General features: G+C 42.3%; 1 protein-coding gene across 1 annotated transcript in view; it reads left to right on the top strand.

Moving 5' to 3' along the window:
* Positions 1-18,188, top strand: part of zgc:171775 (STKc_p38 domain-containing protein) — a 34,134-nt gene extending 15,946 nt beyond the window's left edge. Inside the window, exons 5-12 of the mRNA XM_048548194.2 lie at positions 2,301-2,330; positions 3,774-3,821; positions 6,164-6,278; positions 7,955-8,026; positions 8,943-9,022; positions 10,255-10,333; positions 10,729-10,902; positions 17,648-18,188. Coding sequence (XP_048404151.1) covers positions 2,301-2,330; positions 3,774-3,821; positions 6,164-6,278; positions 7,955-8,026; positions 8,943-9,022; positions 10,255-10,333; positions 10,729-10,902; positions 17,648-17,709 — 660 coding nt within the window. The 3' untranslated portion in view covers positions 17,710-18,188. The remainder of the gene's footprint in view (positions 1-2,300; positions 2,331-3,773; positions 3,822-6,163; positions 6,279-7,954; positions 8,027-8,942; positions 9,023-10,254; positions 10,334-10,728; positions 10,903-17,647) is intronic.
* The last annotated feature ends 1,870 nt before the right edge of the window (positions 18,189-20,058 follow it).

Below are 20,058 nucleotides of genomic sequence, written 5' to 3' on the forward strand. Positions count from 1 at the left end.
AAGCAGATTGTCTCCCCATCCTCCATTACGATCCTCTTCAGTGATTCAGCTTCTATTTACAACTCTAATTCAGTTCTGTTATGAATACTGAGTTGGCATTGGGAACAGATGTCAATGTGGAGAAAAAGCTTGAAGTGAAAGGAGTTGAAAAGTTTATTGTGAATGAAAAAGGCTTTTGGACATGTCTGGCAGCAAATGCCTCTTCATCCCAATCTAATTAGCTCACTAGTTCCTGCGGGAATTGAAAAGAACACACATGTTTAAGATTCCCTGAGGGCTACTGGTCCTACTATTGCACTATGGAAGTGTAAGCCTTCTCCCATAATTCAGGAAGTGAATGGCCCTGGAGCATCCCTCATGAATGGCTATGGAGCAGGTGTCTTCTTTACTGATATAAACACAAATGGCTGAAATTCTGTACATATATCTTTGAGTACTTAGGAATCTGTACACTTTACAAACTCAAAAGGGATCTTTTAACAGATTGCTTTGGAGCCTTTTCTCATGCAGAAGATATCTCACAGAATTTAGGGCGGCACAGTGGCTCAGTGGTTAGCACTGCAGCCTCACAGCACCAGGGACCTGGGTTCGATTCCTGCCTCAGGCAACTGTCTGTGTGGAGCTTGCACATTCTCCCTGTGTCTGCGTGGGTTTCCTCTGGGTGGTGCGGTTTCCTCCGACAGTCCAAAGATGTGCAGGTTAGGTGGATTGGCCATGCTAAATTGTCCGTAGTGTTCAGGGGTGTGTGGGTTATAGGGGAATGGGGATGGGTCTGGGTGGGATGCTTCAAAGGACGTGTGGACTTGTTGGGCCAAAGGGCCTGTTTCCACACTGTAGGGAATCTAATCTAAATTTCATATCGTGCCAGACTTTGGCATTGAAGAAAGGAGAAAAGAGTGGGCGGGAACAAGTAAAAAGGGCAAAGTAAGAGGGAATTCAATGGATTTAAATGATATGAAATGATTTTATAGAGGTAAAATATGAAAATGTAAAGTACATGCATTCATTGAATAAGCTGCAAAGTTCCTTTGGTTTCTGATAATCGCTGACTGACATTGTTCATTTCAGATGAGAATGAAGGATCAGACAGATTACCAAATGCATGCTAAAGACTTGCTTTTAAATTGTAGAATTTGTTAAAGCCTCCACATTTACCCCTATGGCAACCAGCCATAGCCATTAAGTGCTGACCTAGCCAGTGGGTAAGAAAAAATTCGCAACCAGCAATGCAGCTTCCCTTTATACTATGTCAAAGTGCTAGCCAAATGTTGTGATTATCAAACAAAAACAAAAAGTTGTGGATACTAGAAATCGGCAATAAAAACTGGAAGTGTGGAGAGACTCAGCAGGTCTGGCAGAATCTGTGAAGAGAGAAACAGATTGATATTTCGAGTTCTGTATAACGTTTCAGAACTTCCCTCAAGCAGGGGTCCCGTTCACTCACAAAGACACGCGTGGCTGTAATTCTGTAGGATATCTTGTATACTCATTTTATAAACTCAAACTTTACCTATGTGGCCAATCCCGAGGCAAGCTCTAAAGAAGAATCATATTGGATTGATTTCTCTGTCTACAGATGATGCCAGACTGCTGAGTTTCTCCAGCGTGGTCTGTTTTTATTTCAGATCATTGTGTGTGGTATATTAATTTTTGGCAATGTGTTTGAACAGTATATGATATTCATTTCATATAGTGTACTGATGTTACAACATCTGTTACAAATAAGATATCATGATCATTGCACATAATATATCCCATTTACAATTTATGTTCACAGATCATACACTGTGTGTAATGATCATGATGTATTATTCTGTTAACTACAGGTCTGTAATTATTATGGCTCTTCAACATTTGTTTAGCACCACAGGTGCAAAATGCAAACATCTCTACACTTTGTATTTAGTATCAAAGTGATGGCACATTTCACAGCCTTTTTTCTTAACGTTGGAAGATCAGTTTTTACAAATCACAATTGAAAAAAGTCCAAGAGTTGGAGTTTTCAAAAGTCCATAAGTACGTGTGCTTGGCCTATGCTACAACTGCTTATTCAGTGGAAGTTTAATCTTCACTGAAGATTTGGACACTTCTCATATGCAATGGCATTAGTAAAACTCATCGCCAGATCTAAGTACACTGGTGTTCCCCATGCCCACTCAAAATGCAGTGACCTTCATTTTGAATCCTAAAAGTGAATCAAATTATTCATTCAAAAAGAGGAATATTTTTATCTCAATGTCAAAAAGTAAGGTTTTTACTTTAATATTTACTGGTATTCTGACTGTGTTTTCTTTCCACAGTACATCCATTCTGCTGGGATTGTGCACAGGGTAAGGCACTTTTTTTCATAACCCTTTACAGAATGTCCTCTTGGAATCCATAATTGGGGAATGGTGAATACAGTTTCTTCTGGCAGGAAGTAATGACCACCTCGTAAGCCACAGATAATATTATCCTTCTATTTGGTCCATTTATACCATCAGCAATAGTACGGTAACATACAAGTTACTTTTACAGGGATTATTCCACCTTATTCAATTGGTCAACTACACAGTCTCTGCCTGAATCCTTGTAAAATGACACCTTTGTCCCAATGCTATTCAGATTGTCCCTTTTAAAAGGTAAGAAAAGAAATGCTCCCAGCCTCCTTTATTTGAGGCTTCTACAGACCTGAAACCCCTCTCCACACTGTTGTTTAGTTGGTGTTGCTTCAAAATAGATGGGATCATTTCTGGCTTTTAATCATTCCTGGTTGAAATCAATATCCCTAATCGAAGAAGGTCAATCTAGAGCCTTGCTATTTACATTTCCAACTGGGGAATACCAGCTAAAATCTCAGCCAAAACCTACAAGAACTCTGGTCAAAGGACTCATAGTCAAATCTCAGCTTCAGTTGACAGGAACTTCCAACCAGACAATCTAAGGTTTCATCCCAAAAGTGAATGACAGAAGTTCCTCAGCAATGAGTCTGAGAATCAGTCCAAGACAAGTGAAAATCCTAACCATAGTTTAACTTTAAAATCGATCGACTACCGCCCTCCATAATAATTGGGAAGGAATTTTTTGAGCAATTTTACCAAAATTAGTTAATGAAAGATAGTGTTTCTTCTGCTGAAATAATTGATGGCAATATGTTGATCTTGTTGTGTCACTATTGTCCTCCCACACCATAGGGCTGCTGTCTCATTAGAGAGGGACAACTGGTGGTGATTTAATCTGAAGACCAATATACTTCAGGCAATAAAAGAGGTTGAGAAGGAGAGCACTTCATGATAACCTTAGTTGGTGTTGGAAATTGAACCCACACAGTTGGCGTCACATTGCTTTGCAAACCAAGCATCCAAGGCAGACAAGCTAAACCAACTTCCATTATGTTGGGATACTGTGTATCAAATTATGAGGGGAGTTATAGAATGAATAAGGCAGCACTATTTTCCTTGATTGAATGAACCACAATCTAGGGAGAGTTTTAAAGTTAGAGGCAGGAGTTTTGGAAGATATCTGAGAGGAAACGTTTTCACTCCGATTGGTAGGTTCTGAGATGCAGTGCCTGAAAGGAAGGCCCAGGTAGAAACTCTTACAACGTTTTATAAGTCTTTAGATTGTCATTTAAAGCACTATAATCTACAAGGCTATAGACAAAGAGATGGAAAGCACAGTTAGGCTGGATGGTAATCTGCCAGCTGGCAAGGTTATGATGGAACAATTGGCCTCCTTTCCACGATCTGTGCTTGAAGCTCTGAAAGATAGTTATTTTTATTGTTTCTTTGCAGGACCTCAAACCTAGCAATCTAGCAGTGAACCAGGACTGTGAACTGAAGGTAAGTATAAATTAATGAAACTAATTCCACATTCAACTGAACACAGAAAACCGGAGAGCACTGAAACCACTAAATGTGAGTGGTTCCATACAATTTTAAGGGGGAGAAATGCTCTGTTTTCCAAAACTGTCAAAATAATTAATGTATGTGCTTTCTTTTTCTTGTGGGTGACCTTATAGAGGTTTATAAAATTATGAGGGGCATGGATAGGGTGAATGACCAATGCCTTTTTCATCAGGAGGAGTGCAAAACTCGAAAGTATAGATTTAAGGTAAGAGGGGAAAGATTTAGAGGGGACCCGAGGGGCAAATTTTTCACATAGAGGGTACTGCGTGTATGGAACGAGCTGCCAAAGGTCATGGTGAAGGCTGGTCCAATTACAACATTGAAAAGGCATCTGGATGGGTGCCTGAAAAGAAAGGGTTTAGAGGGATATGGGCCAAAAGCTGGCAAATATGATTAGATTAATTTAGGATATCTGTTTTTCGTGGATGAGTTAGACAGAAGGGTCTGTTTCCATGCTATACAGTTCTATGACTCTACGCGAGTGTTTTTGGATGTTTATCATGTCCAATTACATTTGTTTGTGCAAAAAGTGGGCAACGAAATTATGTGAAGAGAAAAATGAAAATTGATGTTGCTGTAGCCCAGATCAATAGGATTCCTTTTCTTTGCTGGTACTGGAGAGTTCTGAATTAAATTAAATAAAATCCTGCAATGTACTATACCTAACATATCTGGATCCTGACAAAGGGGGATGGAGAAACACAGATTGCATAGAGAAAGAAAAACACAAACTGGGGAGAGCAATGTGTTCATGTGAGACATGACTATAAACTGAGGACATCACACACTGGGCCAGGGAGAAACAGGAAGTGCTGGAGAAGCTCAGCGGGTGTGGCAGTATCTGTGGAGAGAGAAACCAAGTGTAGTGTTTCAAGTCCAGTATGACTCTTCTTTGGAACTTTTATTCAAGAATTCATGTTTGTGCTCTTTGGTATAATCAAACTCATGGAACTCCATTCCTAACAGCCCTGCGGGTGTACCTACACCACAGGGACTTGTAATGGCTTAAGCAGTTCCAACTTGTCAATGGAAATTGGTGATAGGCCAACATGTGTTGCACATGTTTGAATTTTCTTAGTGTTGAGATATTGTAGAAACATCTCTGAAGTCATTTTTATTTACGTCTTAGTTATATGTTTCTAATTTTTCTGTATTTTTGATTTATGTTTGTCATATTATAACACAAAAGATCATTTTTTGGTGAGACCTAAACATACAATTAAGTAACACAATGACATTTCGAAATAGGGCAAATATTACATAATTAATAACAACTTGCATTTGTACAGAGCCTTGAACATCATAAAGACTCCAAGATGTTTCAGAATTACATTATCAGACAAAATTTGACACCAAGTCACAAGGACTGATATTCAGATAGATGACCAAGGTATATCTTAAAGGAGGAATGCTGGGTGAAGAAACAGAGAGGTTTAGGGAAAGAATTCCAAAGTTTAGGGCCTAGGGAACTGAAGCTCAGTGGTGAAGTGATTAAAATGAGAGAAGCACATCCTCAAAGAAATCACTGTGGAGTGTACTGCTATCTGTACCTTCTCAGTGTGTGGGTTCTTTAGGGGCTTGTGCAGTCTTGCGTGTATGAGTGTTGCCACCATTTGATCTAGTGAGAAGGGTCTGGTAGGCTAAACAAGACGTCATTATTGCATATCTGCAGATATTTACAGGTGATAAGAATAGGTTGTACATTTCTGTAAAGACTGTTGGGAGATGCTCGCCTTTGGTCTGTCTCCCTCACAATCATACTTTACTCACCCACTAAATCATGACATCATCACAGTGGGTGATGTTTTCGGCATTCAATCAAATATTAACCCTTTTAGTTCCTTCCAGATCCATATGCAATACTAATGGAGGTTAGTCAGACTAGAGTTAATCAGACTGAGTTCTAGTGGAAGGCATTAAGTGGCAAACTGATTGAACCCTATTCAGATAGATACCTTCTGTGAATGTAACTGCATCTAAACAAATTTCATCCTTTCCTGAGCCTGAATCAGCAACTGTCTTGTTGAATCACTAATTATATTAAACATGTTTTCAATGATCGGAATCATCTCCGGATTCTAGATGGACTTATCATTCTAAGACACAGAGGGGAGCTGATGTATTACTCATCAATAATGAGTAATTTTGAACTTTGGACTTCAGTATTTTTGTTCCGTCCTATATGTTTGTTTTTATTTGCTGTGAGAAAAGTATTCTTATGGTGTTTGTCAAAAAAAAAGGATCTGCACCCTTTTTCTAAATAACTTTCCTCTCAGATCTTAGATTTTGGACTAGCTCGTCCGACTGAGACAGAAATGACGGGTTACGTCATAACTCGCTGGTACCGACCTCCTGAGATCATTCTGAATTGGATGCACTACAGTTACTCAGGTGGGAATCTGAGGGTAATCAAAAAGTATAATGACGCAGCCCACATAGATCACTGAGTTTATCCAGTCAGGATCTGTGACACTAATGTAGGATTTGATGGCTGGTTAGTTGATCTTAGCTGGTGCCAGTGATATTAATAGCAATATTCATTCAATATTAATTCAGTTGGCTTTTGTTTCCCGGACATTCATGGGGTTATGGATGTTCCTAACAGAACTAGCATATGTTGCTTTTTCTTAATTTCCATTGAACCTGAGGGCCACGCTAGGCCATTAGCTGCAAAAGGGCAATTAAGAATCAATCACATTCCTATGAATCTGGAGTCATGTAGACTAGACTAGATAAGGATGGCAGTTTCCTTTGCTAAAAGGCACTAGTAAGCCAAATGAGTTTACAGTTTTGCAGCTTCACGGCACCATTATTGAACTCGCTTTCAATTCAGGATTTTATTAATTGAACTCAAATTCGATCAGAAATCATGGTGGAGCTTAAACCTATGCTCCCAAAGTCTGGCCCTCTAGGTTACATATCCATTGTCATGGTCACTCTACCACCATCTTCTCATGTGTGTTGAGAATGAGAGACACAGCAGCCGTAATTTTAAACTGTCTCAAAACCCACTCATTTGCATGGAGTTACATTCAGACCCTGTTGCTAAGACTGAGCTGTGTTGCCCAAAGGTTGAATAGCCAATTTGCCTGCTATTGATGTCCACTCATTAAAAAATGGGAACTTGGAAATGTAGGGCATTCCTGATAATTGTGGAAGAGTTTCTCAATTATTCTATAATAATTTACAAACCAAACCCAAGGTACCAAATCCATGCATTTTAGACAAAAAGCAAAATGCTACAGATAATCAGAAAATGCAGCTAAGAAACATGTCCAAACAGTCCTTGTTGCTGTCTATGCTCTGTCAAGTCTTGTCCCATTCCTTCTTCATCTGATGCTATCATCATGAGCCTCAATTCCCCTTTGCCCTCATATACTTTCCCTTAAATGCAACCAAACTATTGATCTTAATTAATCCATAGGGCAGTGAGTTCCACATACTCACGGCTCTCTGGATGAAGAATTTCTTCTTAATTCTCCAACTGCTTTATAGGTGACTATCTAAATGAGGTCTTCCCCAGAAGTGGAAATGTTCTTTCTGTGTCTACTGCTTTAGGTCCATCTTTGAATCTTTTCAAGAGAATAGAGGCCTTCTCTGTTCATCTTTTCCTGATAATGATTTCTGAAATCTGAAAATAAAATGAAAAGTCTGGGATCCATAGCAGAACAGTCAAAATCCTTAGGGTTACAGAAGTAAGTTTTCAAAAGAATAAGTCTGGAAGAGATCGAAAACATTGACTAACTGTCTTCTGCTTCTTCAGAGAATCTGCTTGACTCATGTTTCTCTTCACCTTTTGGCTTGTGTTCTGTACAATTATAGTGTTGAATTGTCAGAAAATACTTCCTACTTTCTCTAACACAGGGAGGTGATGGGTGAATGGAAAACCTGATAGGCAGCCAAGGGAGAGGGAGGATGAAAAAGTTCTTACAATAATATAATTCTAGCATTTGTGCAGTGTTTCATCACATTCAACATCAAAAGTGCAATTATTTTTTTGAAGTACATTGTTATTTCTCTTGTATTTGTCTAACAGTTGGTTTCTATCCTTTTATCCTCCCGTGCAGTGGATATTTGGTCAGTGGGCTGCATCTTGGCTGAGATGGTCACAAGATCGGTGATTTTTCCTGGATTTGACCGTATCCTTGAGTGGAATACTAACTGGTGAATTTGAATGGGAAGAAGCTTGACCCCTTGCTGGGTGAATGCAGTTTTCAGAAACAACCAATGCATTTTGCTCAAAAACGGGTTCATGTGGAATACGTTTTATTTATTCCCTGCCTCTCCAAGGTCAAACAATTACTTTTGGCTTAATTAGAAATTTCTGAAGTGAAGTTGAAAGTTAATGATGTTTAGCTTTGCCTGGCCTTTGATATTGTCTGTTGTAAATCAGGAATCAGCACCAGAACTGACTCGAAAGCAAAGGGCTCCCTCTGCTCTTCATTCCAATGTCAATTTGCAATCTGGCTCTGAATTTAGTTCTATCTACGCTGTAACTGCAGTGGGTTGTATAATCTGTTATTTGTTATTTAAAGCAAATGGTGGGTCTAAATTTTAAAAATTTCTAAAGAATCATGAAAATTTTATTTTTTTTCTCTGATTTATTTTATTTTATGACCCCATTTAAACACATTTAGAACTTCTGAAGGAGAGTCGTATCAGACTTGATACATTAATTCTGCTTCTGTATCTATAGGTACAGATGTGACTCCATATATACATATATATTATATGGAATGAGTTGCCAGAGGAAGTGGTAGGGGCGAGTATAATTGCAACATTTAAAAGACATTTGGGCAGGTACATGGAGAAGGAAAGCTTTAGAGGATTATAGACCAAATGCAGGCACATGGGACTAATTCAGTTTAGAAATCTGGTTGGCATGGGTGAGTTGGAGTGAAGTGTCTATTTCTGTGCTATATGACTCTAGATGCTTCCAGACCTGCTGAGTTTCTCCAGCAGTTTTCTTTTCATCCATTATTTATAACCTTTGTCCCCAAGTTCTAGTCTCTCTATGGCAATTACTTTGATAATTCTTTTAACTCTTCCCTGAAGATTTTGATCAATTGAATAAGATCATGAATGTGACAGGAACACCACCACAATCTTTTGTGGATAAGATGCAAAGTGAAGAGGTATGTATAGTTTACACAAACCATCTTTCAAAATATTGGCCATTCCACTTGACAAATTCCGCTACTCTCTTTTGAACCAGTACTATGGTTTACTCCGTTCAGCTGAGAATGTGAATGGGACCTAAGTTTCACACTTAAGCTGAAAGTATTTCCAACAGTAAAGTATTCCCTGGAGTTTCTGGATGTGAGCTTGCTCGCTGAGCTGGGAGGTTAGTTTTCAGACATTTCATCACCATTCTAGGTAACATCATCAACCTGAGCTACAAATCTTCTCAAAACTCACTATTCCCTGGAGTGTCAGATAGTTTACTTCTTTTTTGAGTGTCAATTTCAACCCACAACCTACTGTTTGTCAAAGACAGGATGACCATTGCTAAGATACAATGCTGCCAGTAATATAAAGAGAAAGACCACTTTTTGTGAGATCTTGGTAGAATATTGTTGGAGAATAAGAATACCTTTCCAGAAGATGCTGGGAATATTTTTCTCTCTGCAGTTGTATATGCTGTATTAATCCTTGAAAGCATTTGCTAGTCATGCCATGTCCTCTACTGACAGCATTAACTCCTGACAGACAATGCACTTGAGTCAAATGACCATTCAGTTAGCATAAGCCAAGATAAAGTGACAATTGATATGACTGAATGAGCATTAAGTGATAAGCTAATATTGTCACCAACTGATTTTAGCATTTGTCCTCTTCAGCAGCAGTTCCTGAACAGTGTCCAAATGTAAGAACTCAGGCAAATTGATCCCTTCTTGGGGATTGTTCTTTATTATTGGATTCCTGCTGTCATCACAGTTGAGACATATAAATTGCAGGAGGATATCAAAGAGATGAAGAGAAACCAGTTCACCTGAAAGGGTATTACAGCTCACTGGGGTGGTGTGCTGGAAATCAAGTCCCACTATTCCTGCAGTTTTCACACAGCTTAAAGATTTTGTAAAGTACAAAAATTTCCCAATTTACCTGACCTTTACACCCTGATTGATAGAAATCACAGACCAGATTTCTGAACAGGACACTAGTAATTATTTATAAGAAATAATTTTAGTCCAGTTACAGGTAAACAATCAGAAATTGTCCACATATAACAATAATTAAAATATTAATCCCAGCCATGATTGTATTGAATAGCAGAGCAATGAATTGTATGATTTACTCCTTCTTTAGTTGTGTTCTTTTGATTGTCTAAGCTTTATTTGCAATTAACATGTTTGGATCTTTTCAGGCAAGAAACTATGTTTGCTCTCTCACACCAAAACAGAAGAAAGATTTCCAGCAGGTTTTTCCCACAATGAATAAACAAGGTATTGGAATTACTGGCTAAATTCATTTGGGGGTGTGCAGGGGAAGGGTTTGTTAAAGTGGGGGCAATTACACAAGGCTAATTCCATTTTCTCTGTAAGAAGTTGACATTGTTCAGGGCAAGAAATAGCTTGGAGACCGTAATTCCATGGAGGTAAGAGGAATAGAGTAGACAGGTGACAAAAATTCATTTAAAAAAGAGACAAGTTATAATTCAAGAACAATGTGAAAATAGGCTAAATAGGAATCTTCAGTTTGAAAGTACTGATCACTTTGTTCAAGGGAATGGGTACAGAATGATTTTGTGCATCAATATTTGTGTATCCTGGATGTATGGTCCTAAAGCTTGAGACTATATTAACTTGTCCTTTTCTGTCTCTTCCCCCTTCCTTTCTAGCGGTTGATTTGCTGGAAAAGATGTTGCAGCTCGACCCCGATGAGAGAATTACTGCTTGTGATGCATTAGCACATCCATATCTTGCTGAATATCATGATCCAGCTAATGAGCCAGTGGCAGAACCATATGATGATTCCTTTGAAAATCTGGACCTAAAGATTGAAGAATGGAAAAGTAAGTGTTATTTAGTGTAAGTGATAATGGGAACTGCAGATGCTGGAGAATCCAAGATCATAAAGTGTGAAGCTGGATGAACACAGCAGGCTCAGCAGCATCTCAGGAGCACAAAAGCTGACGTTTCGGGCCTAGACCCTTCATCAGAGAGGGGGATGAGGTGAGGGTTCTGCAATAAATAGGGAGAGAAGGGGAGGCGGACCGAAGATGGAGAGAAAAGAAGATAGGTGGAGAGGAGAGTATAGGTGGGGAGTTAGGGAGGGGATAGGTCAGTCCAGGGAAGACGGACAGGTCAGGGAGGTGGGATGAGGTTAGTAGGTAGGAGATGGAGGTGCGGCTTGGGGTGGGAGGAAGGGATGGGTGAGAGGAAGAACAGGTTAGGGAGGCAGAGACAGGTTGGACTGGTTTTGGGATGCAGTGGGTGGAGGGGAAGAGCTGGGCCGGTTGTGTGGTGCAGTGGGGGGAGGGGACGAACTGGGCTGGTTTTGGGATGCGGTGGGGGCAGGGGAGATTTTGAAGCTGGTGAAGTCCACAGTGATACCATTGGGATGCAGGGCTCCCAAGCGGAATATGAGTTCCTGTTGCTGTTCCTGCAACCTTCGGGTGGCATCATTGTGGCACTGCAGGAGGCCCATGATGGACATGTCATCTAAAGAATGGGAGGGGGAGTGGAAATGGTTTGCGACTGGGAGGCACAGTTGTTGCGAACCGAGCGGAGGTGTTCTGCAAAGCGGTCCCCAAGCCTCCGCTTGGTTTCCCCAATGTAGAGGAAGCCACACCGGGTACAGCGGATGCATTATACCACATTGGCAGATGTGCAGGTGAACCTCTGCTTAATGTGGAATGTCATCTTGAGGCCTGGGATAGGGGTGAGGGAGGAGGTGTGGGGGCAAGTGTAGCATTTCCTGCGGTTGCAGGGGAAGGTGCCGGGTGTGGTGGGGTTGGAGGGCAGTGTGGAGCGAATAAGGGAGTCACGGAGAGAGTGGTCTCTCCGGAAAGCAGACAGGGGTGGGGATGGAAAAATGTCTTGGGTGGTGGGTTCGGATTGTAGATGGCGGAAGTGTCGGAGGATGATGCGTTGTATCCGGAGGTTGGAGGGGTGGTGTGTGACAACGAGGGGGATCCTCTTTGGGCGGTTGTGGCGGGGGCGGGGTGTGAGGGATGTGTTGCGGGAAATGCGGGAGACGCGGTCAAGGGCGTTCTCGACCACTGTGGGGGGGGAAAGTTGCGGTCCTTGAAGAACTTGGACATCTGCGATGTGCGGGAGTGGAATGCCTCATCATGGGAGCAGATGCGGCGGAGGCGGAGGAATTGGGAATAGAGGATGGAATTTTTGCAGGTGGGTGAGTGGGAGGAGGTGTATTCTAGGTAGCTGTGGGAGTCGGTGGGCTTGAAATGGACATCAGTTACAAGCTGGTTGCCTGAGATGGAGACTGAGAGATCCAGGAAGGTGAGGGATGTGCTGGAGATGGCCCAGGTGAACTGAAGGTTGGGGTGGAAGGTGTTGGTGAAGTGGATGAACTGTTCGAGCTCCTCTGGGGAACAAGAGGCGGCGCCGATACAGTCATCAATGTAACGGAGGAAGAGGTGGGGTTTGGGGCCTGTGTAGGTGCGGAAGAGGGACTGTTCCACGTAACCTACAAAGAGGCAGGCATAGCTGGGGCTCATGCAGGTGCCCATGGCCACCCCCTTAGTCTGTAGGAAGTGGGAGGAGTCAAAAGAGAAGTTGTTGAGGGTAAGGACAAGTTCGGCTAGGCGGATGAGGGTGTCGGTGGAGGGGGACTGGTCGGGCCTGTGGGACAGGAAGAAGCGGAGGGCCTTGAGGCCATCTGCATGCGGAATGCAGGTGTATAGGGACTGGACGTCCGTGGTGAAAATGAGGTGTTGGGGGCCAGGGAATTGGAAATCCTGGAGGAGGTGGAGGGCATGGGTGGTGTCACGGACGTAGGTAGGGAGTTCCTGGACCAAAGCTGCATTCCGCACGCAGATGGCCTCAAGGCCCTCCGCTTCTTCCTGTCCCGCAGGCCCGACCAGTCCCCCTCCACCGACACCCTCATCCGCCTAGCCAAACTCGTCCTCACCCTCAACAACTTCTGTAGGAAGTGGGAGGAATCGAAAGAGAAGTTGTTGAGGGTGAGGACGAGTTTGGCTAGGCGGATGAGGGTGTCGGTGGAGGGGGACTGGTCGGGCCTGCGGGACAGGAAGAAGCGGAGGGCCTTGAGGCCATCTGCGTGCGGAATGCAGCTTTGGTCCAGGAACTCCCTACCTACGTCCGTGACACCACCCATGCCCTCCACCTCCTCCAGGATTTCCAATTCCCTGGCCCCCAACACCTCATTTTCACCACGGACGTCCAGTCCCTATACACCTGCATTCCGCATGCAGATGGCCTCAAGGCCCTCCGCTTCTTCCTGTCCCACAGGCCCGACCAGTCCCCCTCCTCCGACACCCTCATCCGCCTAGCCGAACTTGTCCTTACCCTCAACAACTTCTCTTTTGACTCCTCCCACTTCCTACAGACTAAGGGGGTGGCCATGGGCACCCGCATGGGCCCCAGCTATGCCTGCCTCTTTGTAGGTTACGTGGAACAGTCCCTCTTCCGCACCTACACAGGCCCCAAACCCCACCTCTTCCTCTGTTACATTGATGACTGTATCGGCGCCACCTCTTGCTCCCCAGAGGAGCTCGAACAGTTCATCCACTTCACCAACACCTTCCACCCCAACCTTCAGTTCACCTGGGCCATCTCCAGCACATCCCTCACCTTCCTGGATCTCTCAGTCTCCATCTCAGGCAACCAGCTTGTAACTGATGTCCATTTCAAGCCCACCGACTCCCACAGCTACCTAGAATACACCTCCTCCCACCCACCCACCTGCAAAAATTCCATCCCCTATTCCCAATTCCTCCGCCTCCGCCGCATCTGCTCCCACGATGAGGCATTCCACTCCCGCACATCCCAGATGTCCAAGTTCTTCAAGGACCGCAACTTTCCCCCCCACAGTGGTCGAGAATGCCCTTGACCGCGTCTCCCGTATTTCCCGCAACACATCCCTCACACCCCGCCCCGCCACAACTGCCCAAAGAGGATCCCCCTCGTTGTCACACACCACCCCACCAACCTCCGGATACAACGCATCATCCTCCGACACTTCCACCATCTACAATCCGACCCCACCACCCAAGACATTTTTCCATCCCCACCCCTGTCTGCTTTCCGGAGAGACGACTCCCTCCGTGACTCCCTTGTTCGCTCCACACTGCCCTCCAACCCCACCACACCCGGCACCTTCCCCTGCAACCGCAGGAAATGCTACACTTGCCCCCACACCTCCTCTCTCACCCCTATCCCAGGCCCCAAGATGACTTTCCACATTAAGCAGAGGTTCACCTGCACATCTGCCAATGTGGTATACTGCATCCACTGTACCCGGTGTGGCTTCCTCTACATTGGGGAAACCAAGCGGAGGCTTGGGGACCGCTTTGCAGAACACTTCCGCTCGATTTGCAATAAACAACTGCACCTCCCAGTCGCAAACCATTTCCACTCCCCCTCCCATTCTTTAGATGACATGTCCATCATGGGCCTCCTGCAGTGCCACAATGATGCCACCCGAAGGTTGCAGGAACAGCAGCTCATATTCCGCTTGGGAACCCTGCATCCCAATGGTATCAATGTGGACTTCACCAGCTTCAAAATCTCCCCTCCCCCCACTGCATCCCAAAACCAGTCCAACCTGTCTCTGCCTCCCTGACCTGTTCTTCCTCTCACCCATCCCTTCCTCTCACCCCAAGCTGCACCTCCATCTCCTACCTACTAACCTCATCCCACCTCCTTGACCTGTCCGTCTTCCCTGGACTGACCTATCCCCTCCCTACCTCCCCACCTATACTCTCCTCTCCACCTATCTTCTTTTCTCTCCATCTTCGGTCCGCCTTCCCCTCTCTCCCTATTTATTGCAGAACCCTCACCTCATCCCCCTCTCTGATGAAGGGTCTAGGCCTGAAACGTCAGCTTTTGTGCTCCTGAGATGCTGCTGGGCCTGCTGTGTTCATCCAGCCTCACACTAAATAAAGATAATAAAATGTATCTCACTTTGTATTGGACATTTCATACTTTTCAGAACTCAATATAGTGACTCTCCATGATTGAAATGGAGTGGAGAGGTAATGCTCCCAGCCTTCCGTCCATGGGCTGGAAGAGCAGCACAGGTTTGAGTCCTGTAATATTCACAACCTCCTAGTGGGTTGAGAATCTACCCTCCCTTGACTCTTCATGCCAACAGGGAGAACTGTTATCTCTTACGTGGACATAGGTATAAATTACTTAGTATTCCCATGGCATTGTACATTAGAATACTTCCACAATACACATTCTTCATCACTTTGTAAGAAAGAGCTAATTAATCCATGGATTGATATGACCAGGTGCGGATGTGTGAATTGGCTTCCCTCTTCCTAATCCTCTCTTGGTCTGTTGCAACAATTTTTTAATTTATTTTTAGTTTACAGCATATTAAAGAACAACTAAAATGTCATTAAGTAGATTACAACGAAGGAGCCAGTTACCAAGTTTTCTCGAGTGACAGAGAGAAGAATTTTATTACTTGCAAACCCTGTGACAAATAATAAAACATGATATCAAGTACATACACAAAAACAAGTATAAAGTTTAAAAAAGAAGTGTTTAGTAGAAACAGGACAATCAAGAAGATGCAGCTTCTAAAGTCCAAAAATCCTTTAGGTTACAGAACCTGACACATCAGTCCCTCAAATGATGATTTGTATCCTCAGTAGTAGCAAAGTTTATAAATATACTTGAACTCAGTGAATAGGTGTTTCTCTGACTTGCATTTCAGTAGTCATCATTATCTGAGAGGTCAAGGCACAGGGAAACAGAGGACAAGACTTCAGCTCTGCTGTTATGAATCCATTTCCTTCTCTCTGCCCAAAAACTGTTTTTTCCTGAAATCTAGTTCACCTGTGTACTTCTGTATTTAGTGTGGTTGTTCTTTCAAGCTACGTAACCTGTATGTGATGTTCATCCCAATCTGTGAAACTTCTAGAACAGTGTAAATCAAAAATAGGAGACAAGAGTTTATTCACGTCTGACTGGGTTTTATTGCCTTTTGATGAAACATTAATTTTGGCTCAGACTAATTATCTCACACTAGTTCTTTGATGCTCAAGATGTTCAGATGATCACAGAGACCATCTTAAATCAGTAATTTCTCTTTCTTTAAAAACAAACAAACAAACATTCTCTCCATGAGGATCTCTGGTATTAAAATCTGATAATGGAAGTTGAAATTGATAAGCCAGACTTTACCACTATCATGATGGGCTCAAAATGTAATTCCTTCGCTGGTAACTTATCTCTAGTAATGCAGAAATTCCAGAAGGAAATAGCTGCTGATATTTTAATCCATGTAGCTAAATAGCAGTTGATTTTTCCTGACTGGAGGTAACATGGCTTCTCTCAGTCTCGTTCAATAGTGGGTTGCTGTTCTCCAGTATGTTGAATGCCCTAGTGCACGTAAAGATTCAGATAACTCATCCCATTGGGCTGAAAAGCAATTACTTTTAAAAATGTATCCAGTCACTTCTTTTTTATTACATAGGTTATTTAAAATCCATGGTCTTCCAAATGAATTTTCTGTTTCTTGCCTATTAAGTGCAGGTATGAGGAAAAACTGAGATGTAGAGATGGATAATTCAATTTGTACTCATTAGTGTCACTGCTTTCTCAGTGTTTATTTAAACTGTGATCACATTGTTACAAGCTTATCGCAGGAATATATCATTTCTGCTGTTTCTTTCTGACATTAAGAATGCAAGTAAGATGTATGTTTCTGTAACTTAAGGATGCACACATCTCTTGTGCAAACCATCTCACTGGTTTTGCTGTACTGATTTCTAAAAGCTTTCCACTGGATTTGGGAAGGCATTGACACATAATTGGAATGAACTCCTGCTATAATGTTTCCTTTGTAACATATTTTTGTGCATCAATATTCCTCATAGCATCAGGAGTAAGCTATGACAAGAACTGCATAAGTTCTCTGAGCCACTTGCTTAGAATGAGTAATTTTGAGAGCAACAATCAGATGTGAGATTGGAGCATGATCTTGTGGGGGATGGAAGTGAAGCTACTTATCTATCTTTGCTATTTGGAGCCTTCACCCCAGTGGAATAATACTTGCCATGATCATGGAGCCCTACATTTGGAAATGGCCAGTCAGAGGGTATGACCCAAGTTCCTTCAGGGTCAGTTGTGTCCACTATTGAAATGGATGTGAAGTACAAAGCGTAGTTTTGTTTTGAGCTTGGGTGGCTATAATTGAGTGTGCCCTACATCTCATATTGACCTAATAGTGAAATACAAAACAGGAGCATTACCATGTTTAACGAATAAAAGGAGACAGAGTACACTGGCTTAGGTCTCACCTGTGCTATATCAAATTTGGGAACAGTTGATCTCTATAAAACAAGGAAATAGCTGGAGAGTTATTAGTGGCAGGGAAGGGGTTGGTTTGCTGCATATCAATATGAAAAGAGCAGTATATGTTCCAAACCTTTCCTGCGCATGGGCAGAAATAGGAATATTGTCATAGGATACCAAGTAGGTATATAAAGGCAAATGTGGTTATCCAAATGCAAAGATTAGATTTGTGAAGAAAATAACAGTCTGTTTCAACAGATACTGTTGCACATTAAGTTACGGTTTGTGCTTTTATTTTTGTAGGCCTTCTTCACATGGAGATCACAACCTTTGACCCAGAAAATCCAAGACAAATGGCAACATGATGCTTTTCTATTGTGTTTCGTGGTACTTCTAAAATGAGAGAATGCAAATTCATTTTTTAAACATCATAAAAACTGAAGCTGAAATCCCTAGACTGTGTCATTGTTGTTAATTTGCATTCCCTTCTTTCCTTTGTTCCACAAAGCAGCAATTTTTCAAATGTAACATCAAAGTAACATCCAGCAAAGGCACAATGACAAGAAATAAAACCAGTAAATTCCAGAAAAATAGATTTAACCCCGACCTGCTGTGGACTAAGCTGGCAGCATAGTGGCTTGCACTACTGCCTCACAGTGCCAGGTACCTGGGCTTAGTTCCAACCCTGGGTGACTAGCTGTGCGGAGTTTGCACATTCTCCCTGTATCTGCAAGGATTTCCTCCCACAGTCCAAAGATGTGCAGGTTAGGTGGATTGGCCATGCTAAATTACCCTGTAGTGTCCGGGGATGTGTAGGTTAGGCAGATTAACTGTGACGGTTGCAGGGAAGAAATAGGGTTGGTGGGGGGGGGGGGCGTTGAGTCTGGGTGGGATGGTCTTCAGGGAGTTAGGGTGGGCATGTTGGGCTGAATGACTTGTTTCACCACTGTAAGGATTCTCTGATTCAAAAGCTTTCCAATAATATCAACCTATAGCCAAGTTAAGCTGCCACAGACATTTACTCTCAAATAAATGACCATATTCCTGCAGCTGACTTGAGAACCATTCTTAAATAGAGAGGAGGTTCAGGGCTACTTTAGCTTAATTTTTAAAAGGCATTACAGAGATGTACTGTGAAACAGGGCTGGTGGAAAGGCATTAAGGGTCCTGCACAATCTTTTAGCTTTGTGAGCCCATCCTTCTCTACCCTCATCTGCACTCACTGATTAATTTTTGAAAATCAGTATTGTACATTATTCTGATAAAGAACAGCATTTATAGTTAGATTTACTTCATATGAGAAAGCAAAATATTATGACAATGACTGTACATTCTCATTATTTTAGGCTTTTCACAGGCTGTGTATAAAAAATGAACATTAAAACGTATAGTATGTTTTGCAGGTGTTCGTGCAACTGTTTCGAAATGATTTTGTGCACAATTATTACAAAAATTTTAATAGATTATGCCCTTTCAGAATTGTCATGTAGATATTCAGATTTCCAAAACTGCTACATAGATATGAAATTTTCAGAAAGACAGAAATATAAAGGCATCTAAACCTATGTATCAGTACAAGTGGATGTAGATCGGTAGATCTAAATCTCTCATTCCCACTTTTGAAGATGCCAATTTACTCATGCAATTTCATGAATAGTTCATACTTTTTTTGCACCACCCAAATATTACTCCTCCAGGCAACAGCTTAGTGGTTGGGCTGGTCCTGATCCAATGTTCCCATCAATTCCTGATTTATGCAGAGTTGGCCACTCTCAGCCTCGAGTGCTGTAATTGGCCTCAGAGCTAGGCAAGTTTTGCAAATACATAAAAACTGAAATAGCTGCAGATGCTGGAAATCAGAAACAAAACAAATTGCTGGAAAAGCTCAACAAGTTTGGCAGCATTTGTGCAAAGAAATCAGTTAACATTCAGAGCTGAAGAAGGGTCACTGGACCCAAAATACAAACTTTTTACTATGTATTGCCCATTTCCCTGCAGCCCGATTGCTGTCTACTGACCTCTGCTGGTCTTTGCCTGTACATACGGAAGCTGCCACATGACTGAACAGCCTGTTGATACTGTCACAAGTGGGTGTAACAGCAGGTGTGCAAAGTTACGGATGCATCCACCTAGCTTCATTCCAGGACTTCATGGAAGAAAATGACTTTAAAAAAACCTGGACCCAACAAACTTTTTCGGGACATAATTTGTTTATTAGTTGCTCTGTATGCTGATAGAGGTCTATCCATAGGATTAACCATAGGATGCCTCACTGAATTCATTTCTGCAATCGCCAATCCAACACTTGAGCAATTGTGTTGAATGTATTGAGTATTGAAGCTGATAATGTCTTCCAGAGACAAACTCGACAAAAAAAATCTCCGCTATACTTGTATTGTTGGAAATGGTGCTGAACATCACATCAATGCATTGCGGTTAGATGTCAGGGAATAGTGACAAGGATCACTAGCTAGCTTTCCACTATCAACCCAAGCACACTCACCACCCAGACAAGTTAAACCTGTTCTAATTTCCCTGATAACTCACTGTGCTGTCCAATAAACCATTCAAAAATATTTCCTCAATTTTTCTTCATCTAAGCCAAAGCTATCACTGCTTAATTTTGATATATCCAGCCTTTGTCATATCAGAAACCCTCACCACTGACCATCTATCACATAATGCTATCTTCTCAAAGTGCGTTAAATTTACTG

Source organism: Stegostoma tigrinum, chromosome 11 (assembly GCF_030684315.1).
Source record: "Stegostoma tigrinum isolate sSteTig4 chromosome 11, sSteTig4.hap1, whole genome shotgun sequence".
Taxonomy (NCBI): Eukaryota; Metazoa; Chordata; class Chondrichthyes; order Orectolobiformes; family Stegostomatidae; genus Stegostoma; species Stegostoma tigrinum.